A 21,938-nucleotide genomic window follows, 5' to 3' on the forward strand; every position below is an offset into this window, starting at 1 on the left:
CCTCTGATCTTTCCTGAAAACATTTGAGGGGTCAAAACAAGAAGTGAAGCCCTACATAATGTTTCTCCAACGACATTAATAGCTCGGCAAGTGTACATGCCACTATCGGAAGTGGTGCTTTTCAAAATCTTCAGGAAATGGTTATCACCATCCGATAACTGAATATATTTTTTGTTATCATGTGGGATTTTCTTATCACCTTTAAACCATGACACTATTGGTGAAGGAATTCCCATCAAAGAACACTCAAACATTACATTCGTATTTTCAGGTGTCTCCATATCGCAAATTGGGTTTATAAACCGTGGTGGCATTTCTGTAACTTCAAAGGCTATTTTTAGGTCATCGCTTTCTTGTGTTATGAAGTCCACAGTGCTCCCCTCATACATACTAGGGAGAACATCAAGAGAGATAATCATACTTTTATTATCAGCGGTAAACTCTGGAATTGTTACAATTTTCACCTGTTTCTCAAACTCCTTTACTTCATTTTCATCTAGCTCCACTTCCAACAAGATCTCCTGGGGTGAAGGAGACCTTGATGAATCATCTTCCTCAACATCAAATTCTATAACATGCTGATGAGTGACTGCAGGAGGAGCTGGCATGAACCTGGCCTCCTGAGAAATAACTATAACTAGAGCAACACTTTTTGCCTCACCAACATAATTAACTGCTTCACAGATATATTCTCCTTGATCAGCTTTGTTCATGTTCTGAATTTCCAAAGTAATATTGTCCCCATCTCTTTCTATTTTAATCCTATTGTCAGCAACTAGTTGGCTTTTATTTCTGAACCATTTCACATCTGGAGAGGGCAACCCAAAAACTTCTGCACAAAACATTAATGTTTCTGTTTCAAAAACTCTTCGTTTTGTCAGTGGCTTAAGGAATGCTGGAGGGATTCCCTGGACCTTTTCCTGAAGCCCTACCAAAGCCAGAGAACTACGATCTTCAGTGGGAAAGTTACCTTCATCTAAACTGAATGCAAGGGGAGTTGTTTCAATGCCTTCATCCTCTGGGGACCTCAGAAATTTAGCGGGAGATAAGAATGCGTCACTAGACCCTGTTGAAGGTCTTTTTAGTTCAACTGGTGAAAATGGATATTCAGGAGGGGTCATAAAGCCTCCCGGGGTCTCGGATGGAGTGTGGAAAGATTCAGGAGACTTTGGAAACTGGGAATTTTCTGTTGAAGCTGGTGTATAGAATCGTTCGATTTCAGCAATTTCATCACTAAATGTGCTGCCAATTTCAATAGACATTTCAGACTCTGGTGACAAAGGCCTTCCCCATTCAAGAGATGGATTGTAATAATCATAAACAGCACTGAAAGTCACATCTTCCACTTCCAGTGAATGAACCCCAGCACGAGTGACCTCCTTTGCTGTCCCATTTTCTGATTTAGAAATTGGGTTCTTTTGTGAACCTCCTGCTCCAAGATAATCAGGTAATGAGACTGTATTATATTCATTTACTTTTGGTATCACACTAATTTTGCTTGAGTCCTCTGTGGGTATAACGTCCTGCTTTATAGTTAGATCTGCACTTAAATCATGCTCAGCCTCTTGACACTCCTGTGCTTCTATAGTTTCCTCATTAGCAGCTAGTGCTTTACCAATGCTTGCATATTCATTACTTATTGAAGACCTTTGTGTTATAACAGCTTCTCTCCCATCTCCTTTCATTTGTTGATCACCACTGAAGGACACAAGATACTGACCAACAGATCGAGGTTCTTTTTCTTTTGCGTGTGTTCCCAGAACCTCAGATGATGTCAAACTTTGCTTTGATATTATCATATCGCCAGATGTTTTTGCAATTGCACCAGAACATTTTGGGTCTGACAATATTTTTTCACCAGTTAGTTCATGGTAAATACATTGGAAAGGCATATCTTCAAGATGATTACCAACTTGCTTTAAAAATGCATCATCAACAAATATTCCAGTTCCTTCCCCTCTTGCATCACCAACTTCAGCTGTTCTGTCCGCATTTTCCGACAACTGTTTTGTCCAAACTGGTAATATTGCTTCTGGTTTTACTAATTTGGGTGATTGTTGGATTTCTGTCACATTTGACAATGAAACAAAATGATGTTCATCAATGGCTGAATCCTCACCAAGATGTTCTCTTGCTTTCATTAGCTGGTCAGAAGTGACACATTTTTCATTGTATCCTTCCTTTTTCTTGAATGACTGCAGATTCTCTGGAGTCATTATTTCAGAAGAAATATTTTCTGATCTTGATTTGGCTTCAGAGCTGTCCCCCTTTATGTTAAATCCCTGCTCAGCCTTATATGGATCGACAGCAACTTCAGGAACATCGTCCTCTGGAAAATATGATTCTCTCTTGGCAGCTAGAAGATCTGATTGATGAGGAACAGGAGATTCAAATGATTGCTTGATTTTTGAAACTTTAACTATGGCCCCTGATGACTGTAATCCACATCCTGTTAAGGGAAGGTCTCTCGAAGTAACTTTCTTTGAGGATGAGATTTCTGAAGTCTCTTCCCTTCTCTCATCCCATATATCTTCAAATTGGCTCTCATCTGATTTTTTATCAGCAAGATCACGTTGTTCCACTTCTGAGTATATGTGAGGATCTGAAAATACGCAAACCTCTTCTGCCGTTTTGATCATTTCTGTGGGCACTACCAAATCCTGATTATTACTAAGTGAGCTCTGCATTTTTATCTTTTGAGTCAAGTCATTAGATCTATCATATGTTTTAGATTGTCCCCTCACTTCTGTTACGTCCACTGGTAAAAAGACAGAGCTTTGGTTGGAAGAATCAAATGACAAAGTAGAAATGCTTTCAACCTGTCCCAGTGTGTTACTAGCAATGCATCTATATGTTCCTGAGTCGACATATGAGAATTCATCAATGTAAAGCCTGTACATTTTGTCATCCTCTTCAAACTTGTATTTGGTCATGTCAGTACTCAAACATACATCATCATGAAACCATGACACAACTGGTGCAGGTTCTCCTGTAATAATGCACTCAAGCACAACTGTCTGACCCTCTGAGCAACTGATGTCCTCTAACTCTCTGACCACTTGCGGGGGCTTGCCCACAACATCAAATAAGAAAGTGAATTTGTGCTTGGTTGCCTGTGAAATACTATCTTCATCTGAGGTCTCCAAGACTTTTTCAATAGGTTCAAAGGATTCGCTTATATCCTCATTCAATTCTGGCACAGGTGTTGGAGCAGTGATTCTGATCTCTACGGGGGATGAATCAAGAGATGAGTCAGAAGTATGTGATCTCATTAAAACAGCTTGGGGAACGTGCAAAGTATATTTATCATCTACTTTTTGATCTAGGTATAATTCAAGTTCTTCTTCAACCATTTTCTCAAGATCCTCTTCACTTATTCCTGGCACTGTGGTTACTCTCACTTCCTGAGAGATTACAGGGCGTTTCTCCTGTTCCTTCTCAGTTAGTTTAACTGAGCCAGAATGTCTTCCCTGTCCATATATTATGCCCTTGTCAGCCTCCCCAGCCCATGCACACTGCTGCTCATAAACATGTTCCTTTTGCAATACATCCTGAGGTCTATGACTTTGAGCCAATACTTTATCCTCTCTCAAATATTTATTTCCAGCCTTTCCAGTGCTTACTTCAGATACTTGATCACTGAGAGGCAAACTATCTTGGAGGAACTTTTCTTTTATTGGTGAGGATCGTGGTGATATTTTCCATGCCTCTTCCTTGTATTGTGTTGAACATTCATCAGTTGTACTTCTGGCTGTCAAAGATGGATCGTTGGTTTTTTCTGTTAGGTACTGTGCATTTTCTGCACTAGCCCATTCAGAGTCCAATTCAAAAGGTTCTTCCTGATCAGTAAGAACATCTTGCTGCCATTTTTTAATTCGTTGAGCCAGAGCCACTTCCTCACTCATAAAATATTCACTTTCAACCTCTTTTTTTTCTGCAGTCATGGGCCTTTCTTTGTTATAATCAAAAGTAGCACCAGCATCATAGAACATTTCCATTACAGTTTGCCTTTTCACTGGTTTCACAGACTCACTCTTCACACCAATAGGTTTTTTGGCTTTTACATACCTATCTGACCAGACAGCTTGTTGTTCTTGCTCAGTTGGCATATTGTAATCATGAGGGAAACTCTGACTTGGGAACCTTTCAGTCGATTTCTCTATCAGCGAAGGCCCAGGGGACATTTTTAGTACATTATCTTCACAGTGCCCTGCAGAATCCTTAGCAGCAATTGCACCTAAAGTCAAGTCAGTTGTTGTTCTGCCCAGATATGCTGGACCAACCCATTTAGGCTCTGATTCAACACTTTTTCCCTGTTCAGTGGGAATGTCTGAGTGCTGAGCGAGAGCCACTCCCTCACTCATAATATATCTAATTGGTGTCCCTTCATTAGTTATCTGCCTTTGAGCACTCTCTGGGTTATAATCAAAAGTGGCACCCTCATCGTATAACATTTCCGTTATTTGTCGCTTCACTGGTGAAAATCTTTGTTTCCCAGACTCAGACTCGCGTTTCAGAGCAGTTTTCTTAGTTCTCACATACTTATCTGACATGATAGCGTGTTGTTCTTGCTCAGGTGGTATATTGTAATCAATAGGGAAACCCTCACCTGGTAACTTTTTGGGTGATGATTCTATCAGTGAAGGTTGTGGGAATTCTTTAAGCAAACTATCCTCACAGCACCCTGCAGAATCCTTGGTAGCACTTTGACCCAAATTCAACTCTCTTGTATGTCTGCCTAGATGAGATGAATATTCTGAAGAAACCCGATTAGAATGTAACCCAACATTTTTTTCCTGTTCTATTGGAATATGTTCTTGCTTTATTTTCATTGAATGAGACAGAGGCACTTCCTCAGTCATAAAATATCCACTTTCAATCTGTGTCTTATCAGAAGTTATCTGTCTTTGAGCACTTTCTGGGTTATAATCAAAAGCGGCACCCTCATCGTATAACGTTTCCTTTACCGTTTGCTGCTTCACTGGTGGACATCTTTGTTTCCCAGACTCAGACTCACTCTTCACACCAACAGTTTTCTTAGTTTTCACATACATATCTGACTTGACAGCTTGTTGTTCTTGTTCAGGTGGTATATTGTAATCAAGAGGGTAACCCTCACTTGGAAACCTTTTGGGTGATGACTCTATCAGTGAAGGTTGTGGGAATTCTTTAAGCAAACTATCCTCACAGCGCCCTGCAGAATCCTTGGTAGCACCTTGACCCACATTCAACTCTCTTGTTTGTCTGCCTTGATGAGATGAATATTCTGAAGGAACCCAATTAGACTCTAACTCAACATTTTTTTCCTGTTCTATTGGAATATTTTCTCGCTTTATTTTCATTGAATGAGACAGAGGCACTTCCTCAGTCATAAAATGTCCACCTTCAATCTGTGTCTTTTCAGAAGTTATCTGTCTTTGAGCACTTTCTGGGTTATAATCAAAAGCGGCACCCTCATCGTATAACGTTTCCTTTACCGTTTGCTGCTTCACTGGTGGACATCTTTGTTTCCCAGACTCAGACTCACTCTTCACACCAACAGTTTTCTTAGTTTTCACATACATATCTGACTTGATAGCTTGTTGTTCTTGTTCAGGTGGTATATTGTAATCAAGAGGGTAACCCTCACTTGGAAACCTTTTGGGTGATGATCCTATCAGTGAAGGCTGGGGGAATTCTTTAAGCAAACTATCCTCACAGCGCCCTGCAGAATCCTTAGTAGCACTTTGACCCAAATTCAACTCTCTTGTTTGTCTGCCTTGATGAGATGAATATTCTGAAGGAACCCAATTAGACTCTAACTCAACATTTTTTTCCTGTTCTATTGGAATATTTTCTTGCTTTATTTTCATTGAATGAGACAGAGGCACTTCCTCAGTCATAAAATATCCACCTTCAATCTGTGTCTTTTCAGAAGTTATCTGTCTTTGAGCACTTTCTGGGTTATAATCAAAAGCGGCACCCTCATCGTATAATGTTTCCTTTACCGTTTGCCACTTCACTGGTGGACATCTTTGTTCCCCAGACTCAGACTCACTCTTAACACCAACAGTTCTCTTAGTTTTCACATACATATCTGACTTGATAGCATATTGTTCTTTCTCAGGCGGTATACTGTAATCAAGAGGAAAATCCTCACCTGTAAACTTTTTGGGTGATGATGTCATCAATGAAGGCTGAGGGGATTTTTGAAGCAAACTATCCTCACAGTGCCCTGCAGAATCCTTGGTAGCACTTTGACCTAAATTCAACTCTCTTGTTTGTCTGCCATGATTAGATGAATATTCTGAAGAAACCCGATTAGACTGTAACCCAATATTTATTTCCCGCTCTATTGGAATATTTTCTTGCTTTATTTTCATTGAATGAGACAGAGGCACTTCCTCACTCATAAAATATCCACCTTCAATCTGTGTCTTAGCAGTAGTTATCTGCCTTTGACTTTCTGGGTTATAATCAAAAGTGGCACCCTCATCGTATAGCGTTTCCTTTGCTGTTTGCTGCTTCACTGGTGAAAATCTTTGTTTCCCAGACTCAGACTCGGTTTTCACTGCAGTTTTTTTTGTTTTCACATACTTATCTGAAGTGATAGCTTGTTTTTCTTGCTCAGGTGGTATATTGTAATCAAGAGGGGAACCCTCACCTGGAAACTTTTTGGGTGATGATCCTATTAGTGAAGGCTGAGGGGACTTTTTTCGCAAACTGTCAGAGTGCCCTGTAGAACCCTTAACTGCTCCTAAAGTCAAGTCAGTTGTTTTTCTACCTAGATATGGTGAATATTCTGCACCAACCCAATCAGACTCCAATTCAACAGCTTTTTCCTGTTCAGTGAGAATGTCCTGTTGCCATTTTAAGATTCGCTGAGTAAGAGCCTCTTCTTCACTCATAAATTCTTTTTCAGTTGTCCTCTCATAAATGTTTTCTCGAGATAGGTGAGGCTCATAACTATCTTGTGGTACACACTCACTGCGAGACATTTTATTTTCACCTTTTAATCTAGAGGATTTTTTGGCAGATGGTTCCTGAATTTGTGATACTTCCTGTTTTGCAGTCACCTCCACACAAACAGACTCCTCAGATTTGATGTATGCAGGGTATTTTTCCTCAGTCCAGTCAGAACCCAAATCACAAGGTTCATTTTGAAACTGAAGATTTTGTTGCCAGTTTTTAATTCGCTTGGCTAAAAACTGGTCCTCACTCTCCAAAGAATCACTTTCCATGTGTTTCTCATGAACATTTTCCATGGACATGGTTTTACGTTCAGTTGGTGGTTCAGAACATTTGACACCTTCATGGAGAAACTTCAAGTTATTTTCCTTGAGTTTAGCAGATTCCTTGAAAGAAGTCTCCCCATATGATGTTACCATTTCTTTAGCTGCTCTATGCATACCTACAATGGGCTGGATTGACAAATCATCTTCTTTCTGCCACTCCAAGTCTTTCTCCGGTTTAATCTGGTCTTCATGATCTCGATCCAGACTTTGTGAAGAAGCCTGCTTCTCACCCATCAAGACCACATGTTCCATCTTCTTCTCTAAAGTATCTGCCTTGCGCAAAGTGTCTTGATCCTTCTGAACACCGATTCGTTCTACTTTTCTTTCAGTTTCTTTGACAATTTCAGGCACAAGCTCTCCTTTCATCATTTGTATAGCCCTAGATCTGGATTGTGGTTCAAATGAATGTCTTGCACGTGGCTGTGATGGATCTACACTTTCTGGAAGTCCACTAATTCTCTCCATTCTACTCTGAAATTCAGCAGAATTTCTTATATGGCTGCCTTCGGTTATATCACCCGGTCGAACAATTTGCTGTAGTTCAGGCAATGAGGCAGGCTTGACTCGCAGTCGATCAGCATAGTCTGCATAGCTTGATTCACTACCAACTGATTCCAACTCAAATTCTGATGATGACATTGTGGAAATTGAGAGCCTCTTTCTTTGTTTGACCGCTTTCTGAAGAATGCTCAGTTTCGCTTTTACCTCCCCATGAAGACTTTCAGTGTCACTGAATCGCTCACTATACCGGTCACTATATCTGTCACTGTGTCTGTCACTGTGTCTGTCACTAAATCTGTCACGACCTGTATATCTGTCACAGTATATGTCACTGAATCGATCATTAAACCTTTCAAGTTTTTCAAACATAGGAGTGGGAGATTTTGCTCTCTCAGAGGCTGTTTCAAGTGTCTGACTATCAGGTACTCTTGATGGAGATGAGGTTCTGAAATACAAGCTACGCATCAATTGATGCTTAGATCTAGGTCGCCCCTTGAATTGTTTACACATTTTGTCAAATGGAGACCCCACGCACCTAAGGTCTACCCGAAACTTTCTTTCCTTTCTTTGCTCAACCAATGAATCTATACTTTCATGGGCCTTTGCTGACCTTTTTACGAAACTCAAGTAATTGGCATCTTGTTCTTCCCTCAATGATACCAAAAGTGAAGCAGTTGACTCTGCTGACCCTTCTGGGTTAATAGCCATTACTTTGTAGCTGCCTGAATCCTTATCTTTGATACTATCAATCAATAAACGTGATGTGTGCATGTGCATGTTGCTTTCAGTACATATTTTGCGATGGTGCTCTTTTTGAATTGGTCTATTGTTATGAAACCATAGGATTTTCGGAGGGGGGCAAGCTACTAGTTTACATTTGAAGGCTGCAGGCTCCCCTTCCAACACAGACTGAAATTTTAACTTTTTAGTAAAAGAAGGCTTAATGTTATCAGTCCATGAATTTATAGATGATGTTCTACTGGAACAACGGTTAGCAGAAACAAGACCATGATCTAAGAAGTCTTCGGTGTCTGAAAAAGCACCTCGCAGTTGTCTTCTGCTATCCAGGTATTCAGCCTCTTCATTATGAAATAAATCTGGAAAAGAAAGGAATAAATATTCAATTCAATGCCCACTTGGGGGAAAAAGAAGTAAAAATGAAAAAAAATATTTAAATTGGAAATTAATAGAAATATTAAACTCATGCAACATCACAAAGCCATAAGAAAACGTTCACTCACCATATTTGTTCGAATAAACGCAAGACTTGATTCTTTTTTAAAGATTCTGACACGAAAATTGCTTGATGTTTTGTTCCTTCTTCAAACTGTGGACATTTCTTCAAAGCATAAATTTCTTTAAAAGCATGTTTCCAAAATAAACTTATGTGTATAGAAAATGAACTTCCTGATGATATTTGTGTATGTAAGCTAAATATTCCTTACCTGACTTGCAGAAAGATGAATAAACGCCCTTTCTAATCCTTTGATTGGGAGTAAATTGTTCAGGCATTTCAAAGAAACATGGCTTCGAAATGGCTCAGATACAAATATTACAGCAGCTCTAGAATTGTATGAGAAGGCGTTTATTCGAACTAATATAGTTTACATATATAACCATGTTATATAAAAAGCAAACAACATTAATCACATACAACTATCTGCAAGCCAGTCTAAGAAATATTTGCAGGAGGAAGAAATTCCAGGTGCAAGAACTTCAGAAGCAAATAAAGATGTGGCTACTTCCATATCTTTTAAAGAATAATTTCCTTTTGTCTGGAAACTTTAAAAGATACACATCCTGCACCTTATATTAACAAAAAACAAACAAAAAATAAAAATGATATCCTTCATGCTTTAAGAAGAGAAGAAACAGATGCAAACCCAAACTATCTAAAACTGCTGAAAAGCAAGCAACTCCAGTTAAAGTGCTTCATAAATACATATATATGTATACATAAATACATAGACCATTTCAATATGAGTTGTCTAGTCAACACATTTCAAGTACTTTCATGCAGTATCTCCTGAAAACTGAAAAATGAATTGTGATAAAGAATGTCCAGCATAAACTGTTTGACCACAAGTATTTGAAATCATGTAAATGAGTAGTCTTACCTTTGACTTCCCCCTCTATTCTGGCTTCCTGCATTTTCACTCCTGTAAAGTAATCCAAGAAAATAACTGTAATACACAATGACCTACTGATAAAAGCAAGCATGTGTAGTGAATCCATACATTTATTTTCTCCACAAGGATCTTTGCATGGGACAAAAGTGACATTGTATATATTTTAATATGTGCATCTCTGTCTACCTGGCTCAATGTAATCTTCACTTTATATATAGATCTAAAGGGCGGAAATGGTTTATGGGATATTAAACTAAATTTGGAAATGTACATGGTCGCCAAACTGTCACTCTAAGTTGAGCACTGTATGATGCATCTCCAGTTGAATTAACTATTTTCCATGTGCAGGTAACCTAATGCCCCAGCCTAATGATCTTAATGTTTAAACTACACAGGCCCATACACACATCCATCATGCATCCACGAAAATAGAAAAGATGTGGTGATGGGATTCTCTTTATTACACAAAATAGACATAAGCTGTCTCCTTGGGTAACAAGGGTTTCCTGCGTCAGGAAAAGCACTTCCATATTCCTCTTGGTATTTTTACATAAAAGGTGGGGAAACAGTTTGCTGTATTTTATTTGTTGTCTTGGTTATCAGTTATTCCCTGTTTATACAGTCATCCCCTGTAATACTTCTTTATAGGTACAACAACAAGCTCCAGAAGGAACTAACGTGTCTGCTTTTGTCTACTTCCTTACTTTCATTCAGGCATTTAATTAGGGCATGCAATGTTCATGATGAATTAGGATGAAGGAATGAAGAGGTAGTAACACACATGGAGTAACACAGAACAATAACGTGGTTATATTTGAATTAGAAATAGTAGATGTTGAAAGCATGAAAACAGGTGAGATGGATACAGCGGAGATGGGCTAGTTGGAAAAATTACCATCTTCCAATACAAGGTTGTATTTTTGTTGTGTTTAACTACACTGTAAGCAAAAATGCTCCTCATTTCTGAGCTGGACATTAGGAATAGTGAGGGACAGTGCTCCTCCATTTTGTGAACATTTAATCTTCTCTGTGTTTGTTACCTTCTTTTCATTGTGATGCCACAAGATCTCAGTAAATGGTTGCCCATCCAAGGAGTAGATAAACTGAGCCAGGTTGGCAGTTCTCATATGGAGATTATTGATTTTCAGTTATGCTGGCCTCCTGCAAACACTAATCTTCGATTTCTCCACAGTGAGCAATTGCTGTTGGAACTCCTGGTCTATGTATATATGTTGTGAACCTTTTTTCATAGAAGACTTCTCAGACTGGTTGAAAACTCTAACACTTGAATATATTTCTACTTCCAAAACAGTGAAGAATCAACAGTGAAGAAGCCTCAGTTGAGGTCTGAGAAGTGACCCTTTCTTTTGTTTAACACAGAGCTGGCTGCTGGCACAAACAGTCTATGCGAACAAGTACTCCCTAGTGAGTGACAATCACCTGGACCTTATGATTAGGAATTTTGCAACTGGCATTCTCAGTGCTGTTTACGAGGTAGTAAGAAGGATAAATGAAGGATGAATGAAAACTAAAGGTGGTTTTCATTTCATTTGCATTATTGGTAAAACTTGTATCCAGTGATGATTAAACTAAATGGCAGGTATTCCTCAAAGATGAAAAAAGCAATACTTAGAACAAAGCACAATTCAAATATTAGCCAGCATTTGCATAATATGATAGAAAGTATAGGTTTTCAAACAAAGAATTAAAAAAGCAAGTGAAAAGCAGAAATATATTAATAACACACTAAAAAGCACTAAACATGTTTTTTAAACATTTTACCTTCTTTGATTACAGCAAGGGTAGCCGTGCAATCTGCCTCTCCAGCATTATTGGTCGCTTTGCAAGTATATTGTCCAGCATGCTCAGAGAAAGCATCAACTATGATTAGCGTGGCAATCGTTGTCATCTCATCGAAATGAAAGACAACATTTTTTGTTGGCTTTACAAGCTGCCGATTGTGAAACCAGCTGATCTCTGGCTTTGGCATGCCAGACACGCGAGCATGGAATCTGGCAACTTCTCCATGAAGCACCGTGCAGCTTGCAATAGGCTGAATGAAAGTGGGTCTTTGGCCAATTGACTCCTTCTTTACACTCGTTACACTTGTAGACAGACTTGTTGAGACATGCCATTGAGCCTTGGGTGTACTGTCTTCAATTTGTCTATGCCCTGAAAGAAGCATGCCACTGTTCAATACAACATATTTCATCCATACACACACAGATATATTATGCTGAAATGTAAATGTATTTAAATATTATTACCTTATACCATTTCAGAAAATAAAAAAACAAGCTGTCCCCATTGAATCATTGGTCTTTATGTTTAAAGGCATACTATGCTGAATTTTCGCCTTGAAAATATAGTAAAACGAACATGCTCAGTTATTACTATGATACACTGGCAACCTGTGTCTGAGAGCAGACTGAAATCTTGCTAAATGGCCTTGTTGGAAAGCTAATACTAAAGCTGATGTTTTACAAATCATATCAGGGTTTCTCAGCTCATTGCTATCATGGCACATGGTCATCTGCAAAGGAGAGGTGGGCTTCAGAATGGGGCATTTATGTTTTTTGTGTACAAACACAGGAGCAAGAAATTCTGCACAGTCTGCCTTCAAGCTAGAACTAAATCCTTTGCAAGGCATCTACTTTCATAAGCACTTTCAGCATTATATTTAATACAACCTGGAGGTAAATACCATGGTATTAATTACATAATAAGAAGGCAATGACAACTTACCCTCAAGCGTCAGAACAGCTGAGCAAGAGACCATTCCAGCTGTATTTCTAGCAACACAAGTATACTCCCCCCCATCCCCTGGGTAAACTCTGATAATTTCCAGCTGGCAGTTATCATCAAACTGAGACATCCTGTAAACGTCTGACTGCTTGATCTCCTTGTCTCTGCAGTACCAGGTGATTTTGAGATCTAGGGAACAAAACACTGCCACATTAATTTGATGCTCATATAGGTCTACTGAAATTCAATGAAAAATTAAGTGGAATCACATGATAGTAAACGGTACCTTCTCCAGATACGCGGCACTGGAATCGAGCAGATTCTCCCTCTCTAGCAGAGGTGTTATGAATTGGAGAAACGATAACAGGAGGAGACAATGGGGCTCCCGTGTCAGGGGAAATAACCTCTGGAACTAAGAAAGAAGGAACATTTATTTAATAAGAGGCTCATGTATGTGTAATGGCAAATCATATACAGTATAGTAAATATACCTTCAATGCAGAACTTCCCAAACATGTTCAGTATTTGTAATCATGCCTTTAATCAATTAATCAATAGTTATTATTATTACTATTATTATTATCACCCTTATTCAACTTTACCTTCCACAGTTAGAGAAGCAGAGCTTGTAGCTATGCCATAATCATTCTTAGCTTCACAGTTGTAGATAGCTGCATCCTCTGGGAAGACCTCAATGAGCATCAGTGTGTGTACATCCCCATGATGTAGGAATTTACATTTGAATCCTGGGGACAGTGCCTGGGAGTCCTTGTACCAGAAAACTTGTGGCGCAGGGATGCCTTTTACTTCCACAGAGAAACGGGCAGGCTTGCCAGCCTCCACAGATAGGGGCTGGATTTGCTTGATGATCTGGGGAGGCTCCGGAACTGAATCAAGGAAAATAAGCAATACTGTCAGGCTTTTGAAATTAAAATGTATCCATATTTCATTTCAGCATCACTGAGAGAAACCTATGGCTATAAAATTCTGCTTACTTTGGACGTGCAGAGTAACTTCACTCCTGTTCCTGCCAGCAATAAATGTGTACTTCCCAGCATCACTGCGGTAAGTCTCCGTGATGGTCAAGCGATGGACCTTTCTGATAGCTGCATAGCTGAACCTTTTCTCATCTGTTAATTGAATCTCGACTCCATTTCTCATCCAACGAGCTTCAACGTCATCTTCATTTACTTCAAATTCAAATGTAGCTCTCTGCTTCTCAAGAACCTAAAATAAAGTCAGATTGTATATTTTCAGATAAAAATATGAAAGTTACTGATTTCATTTTCAAGAGATAATAAACAGCATATTTACAGTTATTTCCTTCTCCCTGAGTTCAGTAATCCTGACGTCCCGGCCCTCTACAGTGAGATGGGCCTTGGAAATGCTTGAACCAGCAACCACAGAGTACTCTCCAGCATCAGACATGCGAACAGTTTGGATCATCAGGCGATGCACATATTTCTCAGCTGTAGTTTTGTATCTGCAAGCAAAACATAATATTTTTAAATATATAAACATGACCTAAAATTAGTAAATACATATGTTTACCAAGATATCCAGTGTTCCTAACTTCTGGATTTCTACAATTTATCGTTTGCTTTGAAGAATAACAATATTTGCTGCTGAAACACTTCATTAATTGGACATACATTTCTGAATAGGTTATCCTACATGGAAATCTCTGAATGCAAAATTCAGACATGAACATAAAAAGGCTAAATCAAGTAGTTTCAGGCACCAAACTGAAAAATGTTTCCAAGCACCTAAAGGAATTTCAAGAGGCCTGTTTGCTTTCATAATACCATCTCTATTTATACGTAGGTTTTTATTTTTATTTTTGTGAGCAGTGACTGATTGAGAGAAATTTATACTGGAAAAATTATCCATGCAAAGAGACTAGTATATCCTAAGCAAAGAACTAAGCGGAGAACAACAAATGACATACCTATCAGACATTTCCAGCTCTTGTCCATCTTTCATCCACATCACATGTATGTTTGGCTCAGAGACTTCACATTCAAAAACTGCCCTTTTCTTCTCAGTAACTTTTATATCTTTGATGTGCTTTCTGAATTCAATAACACGTGCTGCAATACAAAGTAAACAAAATTAAAAAACAGCAAATAAAATGTTTTGAAAAAGAAAAAGTAGCATAAAAATATATTTACCTTCAATGTAAAGGTTGGCAGATGTTTTTGCAGACCCAGCCACAAAGGAGTACTCCCCACCATCCCCAAAGTGTACGTTCCTGATGGTCAGTGAGTGAGTGAGTTGTTTGGTGCGAGTCTGGCATTTTTCTGATGACCGGATCTCCACACCATTCTTCAGCCACTTGTAGGTTATTCCTTCATAGTTTACATTCACCTCAAAAGTGATGGTGTCTTTCTCTTGAGCTTTAAGGTCTTCAAGCATTGATGTGATTAAAATGGCTGAAAAACAGAGAAACATGATAATTGCGTGTGGTTCAATTTGTTTACTATGAAAAAAATTCAACACTGGAATATGACTTACAGTTGACTGTCAGTGTGGCAGAAACTCTATCATTTCCACATACAAAGGTGTATTCAGCAGAGTCATCTCTGCTGGTATTCATTATCTTGAGCTGGTGGAGCTTGCCCTGTACCACGATCCTGAACTTCTCACTCATCTCGATCTCCACTCCATTCTTTAGCCAGGTGGATGGGACATTGAAGTGAGAGACCTCACATTCAAAGGTCGCAACCTGGGTCTCTGGGACTTCAATGCTCTTCATTGTTTTTGTGACACGCAAGGCTGCACAAAGCATGAACAGAAGATTTTACTGAAATCCAATTCTAATTTATGTCAAGTATAGAAACGCATGTATTATTGTCACCAAATAAGAAGCAATAAAAAAGGGACTCACAAATTTGTATATCTTTTCTAAAGGCAGCAGATGTACATTTTTAGGTTATTGTTAATTCATTAAGTCATGAGATTCATTTTCAATGATTAATGCTTCAAAATTATTTTAACGCAATCACTTTTCCATATTTTGCCTGTGGTGGCCCACATAATTAATTACATGCACATAATTAAAATGAATCACACAAGTTAGCATGTTAACAATGACAGATCAACACACTAACTCATGCAATTCATTTTAATTACAATTATTAATTAAAATGATCAAAGATCTGCACTTATGGGGACCACGACAGCCAAAAAAAGAAAATGTACTGATGCTCTTAAAATAAGTTTATAGCATTAATCATTGAAAATTATTTTCAAAATGAATTATATCTATATTAATTATATAATATACATTTTACAAATATTTTTGAACATTTCAATATGTTTTCATAATAAAAATTAAATAATAAAATGATAAAATAAAAAGAAAAGTGAGAAAAGTTGGCCTCAGTCTAATCAACAATGAAATAACACACAATAAAATCTAGTTTCATAGCAGAAATTGTCTAATTTTATATAAAAAAAAGTTACAGTAATATCAGCACCTACCTTCAACATATAGTGATGCACTGCACTGCAAATGTCCGACAACAGCTGTGTATTCTCCAGCATGGTGGGTGTCCACATTCTGGATGATTAGCTTGTGAGCCTTCCTTTCTGACAGTATCTTGCAGTTCTCACTGGGCTTCAACTCAACATTATTGAACAGCCACGTCACTGGGATGTTGTCATGGGACAAGCTCAGGTCAAAAGATGCAGTGGAATCCAAAAGGGAGGTCACATCCTTTGGTTTCTTCACAATCTTAATTGCTAAAAGGCAGTGGAAAGATGTACATTTCAGAATGCATAATTACAGTTGCACTGTTTGATATTCATTAAAACACAAATGGCAAACTTACTCTCAACATTAAGTCGGGCATTAGCAGACAGTTTTCCCAGTTTGAATCCATAGACAGACTCATCCTGTGTGTTACAGTTCTTGATCTTCAGGGTGTGGACCATGCCATCTACTATTATTTCATACTTTTCATTGGTCAGGATTTCAATACCATTCTTGGTCCACTGGAACCCTTTCACATTCTTGTGGGTCAGCTCGAGACTGAACTCTGCTTCCTGGGTCTCAGTGACTGTCTGATTCTTAAGTGTCTTGCGCACCTTCACAGCTACAGAATTGGAATTGGAATAAATGATTAGAGCTGTATTATCTACATTCAACATTTTTTTATAAATAAATTAAACCAAACTTTATGAATGTTTTTTTTGCAAGAAAAATGCATACTTTGAACAAAAGAATCAAGTGTGTAAACATTAAAATAATTGATAGATAAAATGTACTCATAGAACTAGATTACCCAGTGGTTGACTAGTCGAAGTAACAGCTAGAGAACCTATACACAATGTACGGCCCACGGTCTATAATGAATTAATTATTGTTATTATTGAAAAATAATAAAAGATTATTGATAATTTTAATAAAGTGATGAAATGGTAATGTGACATGACTCGCTGTCCAATGCCAGCTGAGCATAGGCTAGTGAAGTCACAAGATAATTATATATTCTTCAAACCCCTATTCAGGGCTAAAACTAAGCAGCAGACTATATGTGCTACACCAATTTCTGCTTCTTCCCCCAAACCTCAGCTCAAAATTAGTTCTGCAAGGTGCGCCTCAGAATTAGGGATTAGCAATGGTATATATCCTAAAGCCTGTATATATCTAACGTATCTCAGCCAGATAATACTTACTATATTGAGACTGTGTCACAGAAATGTGAAACGTACAGCTAACCATATTATTAATTTGGAACACCTCACTGCTATACAGTGGTGTCCTGTTTCATTAGATAGATTGCTTCTGTGGCAAGAATGCCACAGGCCAGGAAAAAAAACTTGCAAGGTTCCGACAATAGGGGCAGTCGTGTTGCAGTTCGGCCTATAACAGGGGGAGCAGTCATTTGTAGCAAGATTGATCATAATCCATAGCGGTTTACTGCTTGCTTTTCAAACAACCACCACCAGGTGGCAAACGTGAGCACTCTACGCCACAGCTGAGCACACAACTACACAAACAGAGCTGTGCTCCATTTGAAAATTCCAACTTCCGACCACCAAGCATTCCAGGTGCACGACACAAAAAGCAAACGATGTGACAAATTGTATAACACAGAGAGCTGACTGCAGAAGGCAGAGGGGGAGGGGCACTTTAAAAAAAACCTACATCACTGCTTTGTGTGTGTTTTGTGAGTGTTTTAGATACTGACACCGGGAAGAGAATGCTGATGTATTTGGGCATTTAATATGATGGCTATATTGCACATAAAGTGTTTTTTAAATCCGAGGCACATCTACATGTGAACCTCATCCTCCAGCCAGGGACTTGGGCACTCTAGTTTTATTTTTATGTCTGTTAAAACAGTTATGGGCCCATATGCAATAGTTATAGGTTGATATGGATATCAAAAACAAGAAATTGTTTCAAATGACTAATTTGTGCTGGCAAGTGATGACTATTGATGTCTATGTCTGGGTAATCAAATCTTTTGCAGCTGTCATATGAATAAACAAAAATGTCTAAATGCTCACATTCCTGTGTGACATTGAAAGCTGGCTTGGTGCTTGACATCAGTGCTGAACCTTTTTTGTATTTTTGTAGGCCAAATATATCTATATATAAGTAAATAATATAGGCTATGGAACATTTGAATGACAAATCAAATCGTCATCCAAACTAGCGACAAACTACAATATCAATATCTACAATATTAAGGTCGTATTATCAATAATGTGGTGCAGCACCTATGGTGGTATACTGTATCTGCTTGTAATATTAATGGAAACAAGACTGACTACAATATTGTCTGGTAAATGCTTCAATATGTCTTTATAAAACTGTTTTATACACCATTTCTTCTTTGTTGCAATAAATTCATACGATTCCTTGAAGTGGTTAAGCTTGCAAAGTTATTTTACTGTGAAGGTCTAGCTTACAGTGCACAGTTGGCTACATTGTATTTGGTAAATGCAGATTTCCTTGACCATACCACTTGTGCAATTGAACAAGACAAGACAAGAACAAGACCCTCTGCAGGGGAGAAGTAGACTTGAGATGTAGACTTATTTGAAAAGAGCATCAAAGAAGAATAAAGGAATCAGGCAAGCCCTTATGCACATACAACCTGAGCAACTGAGTACAAATAGTAATAAAAAAAAGAAATTATAACATTAACTACATGTGATAAAATTGAATGAGGGTGAGCAGTGTCTCAAAATGAGCATGGAACAGGAAAAATAATGATTGGTACAATACCTTCAACTCTCAGGTTGGCTGTAGTCTTGGAGTTGGCCACCTGGTATGTGTATTCACCGACGTCTTGAGGTCTGGTGATAACAATTACCAGGCGCCGTACTGCCCCATCTTTCTCACTCCTGATGTTGTCACCAAAATCCACATGGCGGCCATCCTTTAGCCATTTCCCCTCAGTTTTTGGATTGGCCACTTCACACTCAAACTCTGCAGTCTGGGATTCTGCTACAGTCACATCCTGGAGAGGTCTGTTAATGGCACCACCTGGAAGAATTGAAGGTAAATACTGAACTCTAGTTGAAAAATCAGTGCCATTAAATTCTGTCAGTTGGCACACCGATACATAAGAGTAATTACAAGCCTTCATGGTGAAAACATTGTAAAATTGTTGTCATAATTGATAAGATGTCATTAATTAGAAATAATAGCGCATATCCTTAAGTATTTATTTAAGAATAATTCAATGGTAGTTATCTGAAGATAACTAATGTAGCTTCTTTGGTCGTCCAAGCTAGCAATACGAAGATTAGCTAACAGAATGAGCTGATTGTGCAAAAATGCAGTTATTGGAAGGGCTAATGAAGGACATTTGAGAACCTAAGCCCTCAGAAGTTTGTGCGGACACTCTCCTTGAAGTAACTATTGTGTAAGTGCTGCACTTATTTTTCCAAAAAGCATAAGTACTATACAGTAGGAGCTACATTTAATGTTATCCTCAACTGGTTTATATTCATTGCATCAAGAGGATAATCATAAATAATCATGATTTCATTTCTGAAGCAACGTATTATTATATGGTTTTCTACATACCTGATACAGTAAGTTTAGCACTGGATGTCTGTTCTCCAGCAGCAAATGTGTATTGTCCCTCCTCATCCTTCATGGTATCAATGACAGTCAGGGTATAGCGTTTGCCTTTTGCCTCAATCTTGTACTTAGGACCAGCTTTCAGATGCTGATTCTTAAGGGTCCAGAGAACATCAATACCAGGGTGGGACAGCTCAACCGTAAAGGTGACGTTCTGGGTTTCAGTACAAACCTGGTCTTCCATATGCTTCACAATGTGAATTTCTAAGCAAGAAAAAAAAACAGAATATCCCATGTCAATACTAAGAATATATTTGCATATTATATATGATATTATATTGTTCGTGGAAGTACTTACTTTCAACGGTCAGTTGGCAGCTGGAATCAGCTCTGCCAACAACCAGTTTGTACTGCCCCTGGTCTGAAGCAAAGGTCCTGCTGAAGACCAGACGTTGTTTTGATCCTTTAGTGATCAGCTGGACTCTTTCACTGGGCACCACCAACTTGTCATTGTGATACCATTTTACTGAGCTAATGTCAGCAGCAGAGATTTTGGCCTCCAGTACGGTTTTGGTGCCCTCCATTGAAGACACGTCCTTTAGTGGAATTATGATGCCAATACCTGATGATAAACAAAACAACAGGATTAATACACAGTTTGCATGGCATACACATTAAACTCAATTTAACACAAGTTCAACAGAAAAATGCTTACTTTGAACAGCTAGCTTCCCAGACGTGGATATGTTCTGAGCAGGAACAACAAAAGAATACATTCCAGCATCATCCCTGTTAGCATTTTCAATGAGTAGCTTGTGAATGAGCTTGTCAATCACAACGTGGACGCGGTCAGTGGCTGAGATAGCTTGTCCATTCTTCATCCAGGAGCCCTCAACATTCTCCTGAGAGAATTTGACTTCCAGTTGAGCGATGTCCCCTTCACAGACTGTCAGGTCACTGAGTCCTTGCAGCAATGTCACTGGGCGTACTGAGGGGAAAGATAAGTCACTTAGTCCAGGTCAATTTAGCAATGTCTAATGAAAATATGACAACTACTAACATGCTTAACAGAACAGTATATAATGAATACAGCAAACAAACACTTTCTCCATTGCTGCTTCAGATACTGTTCGCATTGCAACATCACTGTGAATGGGCTTGCAAAAACACTCACGTTTCATAACTAAGGAGGCAGTTGTCTTCAGTTCACCAACAATACATGTATATTTTCCCTGGTCCTCCTTTTTGACATCCTTGATGGTGAGTGTGTGGCGTCCACGGCGAGAGGACATAACATATTTGCTGCTGAGGGGAATTTCCTTATCCTCAAAGTACCAAGTACCGTCAACATCCTCACGAGACACAACACATTCAAATTCCCCAGAGTAGGTCTCGGGTACTTCTATGTTCTCCAGGTTCTTTTCCATTTCCAGTGGGGCACCTGTGCAAAAAAATGAAATGCTGTTAACATACAGTTGGTGTCATTTAAAATGAGAGCTGAACCGTGGAATTGTGCAGGGGAATTGTGTGGGGAGTAATTCTCCTGTGGAATTCCACAGATTTCCTCAGCAACTGGTTGAACAATTTGACTCCATATACTGCTAGTCTACCACAATCAGTCACTGAATCGCCCATGGTCTGGGATGCCTGGAAGGCTTTTACAAGTAGATAACTAACAGCGGCAGATTAGCAAACTAGCAAGCTCAGTAACATAGCTCCAGATAAAAGATTTGATCAAATTTAACATTAAAAACTGCCTGCAAAGATGTATGCAGTACCATGGGCTCACTGAAATGCACAAATTCCCAGTTTTGGATTGTAAACTGTCAACATTATACATGGCCTGCAGTGAGATTTGTCCAGCCTATTGTATGGCTACTAATTTATGAGCATTTTAAGCATAGCAATTCAAGCCACGACCCTCTATGAATACTTTTTAGCCTACTTGTAAGTATTTGTTCGAAGCATAGGTGGAGTTTGACTTGGAAGCATGGGGGGAAATATTTTCATCACGGACCGGGGGTTTAATTGCAAGCCAGCATGCAATTAAACAGCTAACGAAGTTGGCATGTAACAAGTTAAAGTAAAACTATCTACCAATCTACCACACAATCTATCGAATCCTGATTTTTAAGCTGTGTTGTCTTTGATGAATAGATTTTTTTTTTTTTCATTTGGCTCAACCAAAGTTTTAGAATTATAATAACAGCTAATAGCTTTTATGTCTATTAAAGGGTACTTTCT

At 38.6% G+C, this 21,938-nt stretch overlaps 1 protein-coding gene across 7 annotated transcripts in view; it reads right to left on the minus strand.

Moving 5' to 3' along the window:
* Window positions 1-21,938, minus strand: part of LOC133123817 (titin-like) — a 208,738-nt gene that overhangs the window by 158,351 nt on the left and 28,449 nt on the right. For 6 of the 7 annotated variants that reach the window (XM_061234427.1, XM_061234426.1, XM_061234425.1 and 3 more), the window contains 17 exons: window positions 20,869-21,135; window positions 20,410-20,682; window positions 20,053-20,316; window positions 19,698-19,958; window positions 18,891-19,151; window positions 16,483-16,746; window positions 16,133-16,393; window positions 15,164-15,424; window positions 14,821-15,081; window positions 14,598-14,739; window positions 13,964-14,132; window positions 13,645-13,876; window positions 13,252-13,536; window positions 12,936-13,061; window positions 12,650-12,838; window positions 11,687-12,076; window positions 9,893-9,934 (listed from right to left, as the gene is read on the minus strand). In XM_061234427.1, coding sequence (XP_061090411.1) covers window positions 9,893-9,934; window positions 11,687-12,076; window positions 12,650-12,838; window positions 12,936-13,061; window positions 13,252-13,536; window positions 13,645-13,876; window positions 13,964-14,132; window positions 14,598-14,739; window positions 14,821-15,081; window positions 15,164-15,424; window positions 16,133-16,393; window positions 16,483-16,746; window positions 18,891-19,151; window positions 19,698-19,958; window positions 20,053-20,316; window positions 20,410-20,682; window positions 20,869-21,135 — 3,948 coding nt within the window. The remainder of the gene's footprint in view (window positions 1-9,892; window positions 9,935-11,686; window positions 12,077-12,649; window positions 12,839-12,935; window positions 13,062-13,251; window positions 13,537-13,644; window positions 13,877-13,963; window positions 14,133-14,597; window positions 14,740-14,820; window positions 15,082-15,163; window positions 15,425-16,132; window positions 16,394-16,482; window positions 16,747-18,890; window positions 19,152-19,697; window positions 19,959-20,052; window positions 20,317-20,409; window positions 20,683-20,868; window positions 21,136-21,938) is intronic. The other variant, XM_061234424.1, reaches the window with a different exon arrangement.

Source organism: Conger conger, chromosome 3 (genome assembly GCF_963514075.1).
Source record: "Conger conger chromosome 3, fConCon1.1, whole genome shotgun sequence".
NCBI lineage: Eukaryota > Metazoa > Chordata > Actinopteri > Anguilliformes > Congridae > Conger > Conger conger.